The 6,234-nt window shown below is 55.6% G+C and overlaps 1 protein-coding gene across 2 annotated transcripts; it reads right to left on the bottom strand.

Moving 5' to 3' along the window:
- Positions 1 to 467: 467 nt before the first annotated feature.
- On the bottom strand, positions 468 to 5,795 carry LOC113206272 (uncharacterized). 2 transcript variants are annotated; one of them, XM_052277011.1, is made up of 10 exons: positions 4,755 to 5,795; positions 4,212 to 4,414; positions 3,983 to 4,131; positions 3,767 to 3,858; positions 3,460 to 3,672; positions 2,540 to 2,718; positions 2,256 to 2,356; positions 1,617 to 2,163; positions 1,248 to 1,389; positions 468 to 912 (listed from the first exon to the last, which is right to left on the bottom strand). In XM_052277011.1, the coding sequence occupies exons 1-10, from the start codon at positions 5,193 to 5,195 to the stop codon at positions 580 to 582; spliced, it is 2,400 nt and encodes a 799-aa protein (XP_052132971.1). In that variant the 5' UTR covers positions 5,196 to 5,795; the 3' UTR covers positions 468 to 579. The 2 variants fall into 2 exon arrangements, 1 of the variants encoding a protein (XP_052132971.1); XR_008012309.1 differs by lacking the exon at positions 468 to 912 and having other exon boundaries at positions 1,556 to 2,163.
- Positions 5,796 to 6,234: the final 439 nt, after the last annotated feature.

Here is a 6,234-nt window from a genome sequence, read left to right as displayed (position 1 = left end):
ACCTGCGAGCATGATGCGTTGAGCCCGCAACAGCCTGCCCTTTTGGAGGCACTGCAGTACACTCGCAATGGACCGCTTCTTCCTCCTCCCCGCGCCTCTGCCAACCATCTGTATGGATGTGACTAGCTATTCGACAGCGCTCAGCCCCTCATCAGAGTGGGATAGGCAAGTCCGCGCGTCATCCGTGTACTGCGTGGTGTGCTCATGGCTACCTGCCTACCTCCCAGGCGCCTGCCCGAATTATCTTAACCACACTAAAAACACTTGACATGACTGGAGAGAAAAGGGCCACCTATGACTAAAAATGACGCCCCGGTGTTAAATATCTTTTTAAAGGAAGTTTGTACTTCCATTTCAGAGATTGGTTTGCTATTTTCAAGAACGTTTGGAAGAATGATAGTCGTTCGATATACCTCCTTGATTCCAGTGTTTTCCCATTTTTGTCAGTACAGCGATGACAGCGATTTTCTTTGGGGGTGAGTGTCCATATGACGGCCGGGTATTATTGACCGATAGTGATTTTCTATGTAAGGGCTGTATTACAGCGAGTACAAAACAATCAAAGAAAAGTTCGACGGCTCAGAGGAGCTGTCGCCAGCTGCGCCAGCGCAGCTCGAGGAGGAAGGCGACGCTCGCAGCGCCCAGCCCCCAGCCCAGGCACAGGAAGGCGTCAAACACGCCCAGGCGCGCGGCCTGGCTGCGGTCCTTGCCGGCGGGCGCGCGGCGCCCGGCCCGCAGCGCGCGCAGCGCCTCGTCTCGCCGCAGCCACAGGTTGATGGCGCCCGCCGCGTGCAGGCGCAGGATGGTGCTGTCCAGGGCGGCGGCCAGCGACCCCGCCGTCCGGCGCACGTACAGCACCTGCGGCACCTGGCGCATGCCGATGTCCAGCGCGTAGTGGCAGCTCAGCAGGCACTGCGCAGGAGAGCAGCCCGTGTCGGAGAAAGGCCCCTCGAATCAGACGAAGCACTCTAAACGTCTTACGAGAAGATTTGCCCAGTAATGACTAACCTTGTGTGTTATCAAGGAATTCTTTACTATTGCTCAACTTTTTCCTAGTATTACTGAACGTTTCCCAGGTGATATTAATCACGGTTCTAGTGAAACATCTAAGTAATATCAGGTAAAAGTTGAGTGATACTAAAGAATTTCTTGATAATACACAACAGCACAAAACTTAAGGAGTTACTACAGGCAAATTTTCTTGTAAAAAGTTTAGAGTGCAGTATAAATAAGTATACGAAATTCACTTTAATTCCCGTTGGGAGCACAGTCTCTTTCACGACTGCGAAGTGTTCGTCCGTGTCGAACCGCTCCTCGCATTGAACAGCTAGCGTCTGGTCGTCGTCCGCGCACACCACTAAGCGGTGGTCGGGGAGTCGCAGGCGAGATCTGCAACGCATAAAAGTGGAAAATGCGGTTTTACAGGATTTGAGGCTAGCGGAAAAACAAAGGTAGGATTTCGTGCCTAATGATACAAATTCTTAATTCCATTTGAACTTTTACCAAGGGGTTGTAAATTTCTGCACCTTTAAAAAGATGCTTCGTCCTACCCTACCTTTGTATTTCCAGCTCAGCAGTCAGTACTGGGTGGATGAGAGTGTGGGGCGTTGCCCTACCGGAGAAACTCCGCGTAAATCGGGGAGGGTAACCCAATGACGAGCCGGGGGTCGCCCTCGAGCATATCCTTGACCGAGGAGACTCTCGGAGGCGGCTTCGGGGTGGCATTCTCCGCCGAGAGTAGGGCTTTGATGACCACGTTCACGTTCAGGACGAGGATGAGCCAGGCCCCCGACACCCAGCGCACGGTGTTTCGGGTGCCCCGGTGCCGCCCTTGGCCGACCCCGGCGCTTCCTCCCTCACACTGCTGCTCATTCGAGTTTCCCGCTGATCGCCGCTGGGGCCCGTCTCTCACGTTCAGAGTGGCTTTCTCTGCCGGCTCGCTCAACATCAGCCCTCCCCCGAGCACTACTTCCTCGGTCCGCAGCCACGCCCACACTTTTTTTGTGTTGGCTCTTTCGACAAGTTCGGCGCTTTTGCTTTGGCGAGGAGTGCGGACAGGATTGTGGGACACCGGCTGCCCCGAGCGGAAGGCCGCGGGGGCCGAGTGACTGACGACTCTCGGTCGCCTTGGAGGAGTATCCTTCGCTGGTCCGTGAACCCAACCTACAAAACAATCGAGCAGTTTGCACTCACTCCACATTCTCATTATGTTGGGCCTGTGCGCGTTGACCCCCCCCCCCCTTCCGGCAACTTACGTTCAGAAGGCGCGATCGATGACGGCCTGCGCGTTACGGACGGCTTAGATACTTCGCACAGCATGGCCCACGTGTCAAGGGCCGACTCAACGAGCACTTCGCTGCAAACAAAACATAATACTCAGAATGTGTCTGAGCCACCCACTCTAGCGGCGAGTGCCTCCATACGCAAACCAGCGCCTTCTACACGGGCGATAACCAGATACAGACGGGCTCACCTAGCGGTGTTCCGCGAAGGTGCTCAAGCCATCGATTAGTCGGAAAAGACGTTGCAGGGAAAGTACCTGAACCACCCACGACGTCCGCCTTCAATGACGAGAGCGGCGTGTGTCACGATGGTGACGGCCGCCGCCAAGCCCAAGGACACCAGCAGCCCGGACCGCCAGAGCCTGAGCGTGACGGCCGAGAGGTGGCCGCGCCCGCCGTCCTCGGGCTGGCAGCGCACATGCAGCTCGGCGTTCACCTGAGGGGGAGGGGGCGGCCAGAGAAAAGTCGTCGTTAGACGAAACGAGGGGATCCATAGAGTAGTAGAGGTGCTCATCTTCCGGATTATTTTGTTTGGACATCCCCCAAGACTGTTTCGACCGGGAGCAGGGGGCGCTCGATTTTTTGGCGTCCGTGTTTCACAGGAAGACAAGGCAGGGGGAGACGCGGCATCGGTTGCACGCCACCGCGCCGTGCCACCGCTCCGCTCAAGTTGGAGAGGGAACGGCTTGCTCTGTTGTAGCTACTTGAGCAGTTCGAAGAACTGAGAGGAGAGGCGTGGTGTGCTCATCCCGCACACACGCAAGCGCCCGCCCTGTGCTATCAAGGGCGGAGGAGAGGTAAGAGAGACTTTTTGTAATCAGGTATAGAGACACACGGTAAAACAATGTCTGATTTTTAGAGGGAAAAGGGAAAACTCTAAGGACCCCCCTTGGTTTGATGAAAACTCCTCGGATTTCGAGAAAGTCTCCAAAAAAGGTGGAATTTTTCCTTATTTTTTGAGAAGCTTCCTTAAAACCTGAGGCGAGGTCTTAGTTGTCCTCAAAAATGGGAATTCCTCAATGTTTCCTCCCTTTCCTAAAAAAACCCAACAGACATTCTTTTTATCGTGCAGTCTTGGGGACTGTCTAAAAACTCAGAAAATAAGCACTACCCAAACGCCTCGCACCACGCAGGACAGATGCTATACTACTAGAGTGCAACGGAGAGTACGTATTACATGCAGGAAGGGCAGCGTGGCCCGCAGCAGCCGCATCCGCCGGGCGGTGAGCAGGTACGGCGCGAGCCCCACGTCCGAGCCGCCCTGCTGCACGAGTGCCAGCCCCACGGAGTGCGTGCTCCTGCCGGGGAACACGTCCCGCGCCACGCCCTCGCGCAGCACATCGGGGTGGAAGTTGTACGACTGCGCCGTCGCCTCGAATATGGACCGTAGCTGCGGGGGAAAGGAAGGACGCGTCATCATATTCATACTGTTTGCCGAGGAGACAATTTCAACAGTCTTTTAATTGCCACACGTCCTGACCAACCACTCGAGTTTCAAGAGGTTCTCCGTCGCCCCCGCATCGCGTTTCTGACGTACCGACGTACAGGTTGGCCCGGATGAAGCAGCCTCGCAGATCTTACAAAATCGACAGATAAGAGCATCGAGATCGAGCGTAAAACGATGCAGCAACAACACTCATAAAAATATGGCACTTGACTGGGCGACTGGGAAGCTTTTAACTCACCGCCCTGAAACTTACCATCGGTATGAAATTCGTGATTGAATACGGGGGAAATCATTCCTTCTGCCCTCAGTTTTCGCAAACCTCCAAACAAATCGTTTAGAGAAATGTAACTCTCGTATAGTGTGCTCAGGCTTTTATCAGCCTGATAGCCGCACCACACCGAGCTGTAAACATACATAATTTACATTATCATCGCGAATGTTGGAGAAAGTGGACCGTGTCGTCCAAGTGCTCTGCTCGCGACCTGTTGCCCGCCTGTGTGGGAGAAGCAGTGAAAAGAGACACACTTGTCTGGTCGGGGAGCGCCACCGCCACGACGGCCCTCGCCCAGGACCGCGACCAGAGCTGGAGGAGCGTCTTCGTCGCGTCCTTTTGCACGGCGAAGCCCGGCACTCCGACCAGCAGGGCGAACAGACGGGAGAGGGGCTGGAATTCGACGCGGTTAATCTGCGTCAGAGAATAACGCCTTATTCGAGATCGGTTCACGCTTTTAGGGATCGTCCAGAGAGAGTACGTCTGCCATTCGCCGTTACGGACGGTCATAGCGCCCACTGAGTAGGCAACATCCGACCTGCAGAGCGTGCGTGTACTGCGGGCTGGCCTACCCCGAGTTTCGCAGGCGCCGAGCTCCGTGGTTTATTTTGCCGAAAGAATCTGATGAAGACGGACGCACTTCCTGGACGATCCCTAAAGTCACGACGTCACTAATAAAGGCCTCTCTTGTCGAGCCGCCCTTGTTTCTGCTCTGGAAAGACCTGGACACAATGCGACAATGACACTCGCTTACCTGGTGCTTGACGAAGTGGCGCGAGCCGACCAGGACAAAGGTGATGCTGGCGGAGCCGACTGACCGGTCGCGCTCTCGCGTGCCGTTCTCGCTGACCGGCGGCGGGCACGCCAACATCAGCGCCGAGTGCGACCTCTGGTGTAGCAGGGCCAGGAGTGCGGACGGAAGACTCGCGGTCGCATCCAATAACTTGTTATTCAGGCTGGGAAAGTGTTTCGAATGTGCAACAGGAGGTCGAGGAGGGTCTTTATGATGGCCGGCAGCAGGAAGCCCAGGATGGCCAGGGGAAGCAGCTGCACGGGCAGGCACACCAGGAGGCGGAGGGGGAGCGGCACGTGGGCCACGAAGCAGAGGTAGGCTATCATCAGGAGAGGGGGCGCCATGGCTCGCGGCGACGATCCGAGGCTGCGACGCAGACTTGGAGGCCTCGTCGTCCTCCATGCACAGCTGCAGCGTGCTCCCGGCGGCGTCGTCCGGAGCGAGAAACTCCCGCAGAAACTCGACGACAAACTGCGACAGACTCGACACGACGGTAGCGGTCGGGCGACGGGGATGACTTTCGAGTTCCTACAAGCAGGGAGCGGGGCGGAGCGTTTTGTGTCGGTTGCAAAGTCCAAAACACCCGACGATGCGTTGTGTACTCTGAAAAAAAATGATCGACAGAAACGCGCACAGCGTCAAAGTACAAACCTCGGCGAGCAGTGTGTCGTCCAGCGAGCTGTCGCCGGCGGCCAAGTTATTCGCCGCGTGGAACAGCAGCACGAAGTAAATGGAGAACACAGGGACCATCGCGTCGAGCTGGCACTGCCAGCGCTAGGGGCGATCGATGGGCACAGGTGTGTGCGCAGCCGCGTCAGACTTCTTTTCGCTCTGAAAGAGGGCCGACTGACTAGAGTCCCTGCGCATGCAAGCGGTGTAAGGAGTGACGAGAAATGACAGGAGGGTGGAAATGGGGGCGAAAAAGTCAACTCTACCCAAAATCCACAAGTGTCGATATTCTCGCTCTCCAGAGGGACAGAATTTGAATGTAGTTCATTCGCGATCTCGAGTGAATATTTTTCCCCCTTAGTCACACTTTTAGTAAACATTCAATTTGAGTATAGTATGAGAGACGCAGCCCGGCGGGCTGGCCCGGCCGGCCGGAGCGACCGCCGGGCTCCCGGACGGTTGCGGACGGTCGAAAACTGCCTCTTTTTCGGTTCTGGACTGCGGTGTGTTAGTGGTAGTGTCTGTGGTGTCAGTGGAGTGTGTCAGTGGTGTGCTAAACGGTGTACCAGTTTTATGTCGAAAAACGTTCGATATTTTTAGCAGATGATACCTTACAAACCTTTTGACTAAACGTAAAGAATAGATAAGTAAATTTAAGGTGTCAGCTAGCTTTTACTCTCGAAACGGCAAGGGGATCAAGCGGAGACCAGAAAACAATTTCTTTAGCGCTGGCGGAACCGTGTCCGGGTGGGTGGGTGCCTGAGTGAGTGTC

This window comes from Frankliniella occidentalis, unplaced genomic scaffold (assembly GCF_000697945.3).
Source record: "Frankliniella occidentalis isolate FOCC.00 unplaced genomic scaffold, Focc_3.1 Scaffold5416, whole genome shotgun sequence".
NCBI lineage: Eukaryota > Metazoa > Arthropoda > Insecta > Thysanoptera > Thripidae > Frankliniella > Frankliniella occidentalis.
Note: the sequence above shows the minus strand (reverse complement) of the source record. Positions and strands in the feature narration are given on the sequence as shown.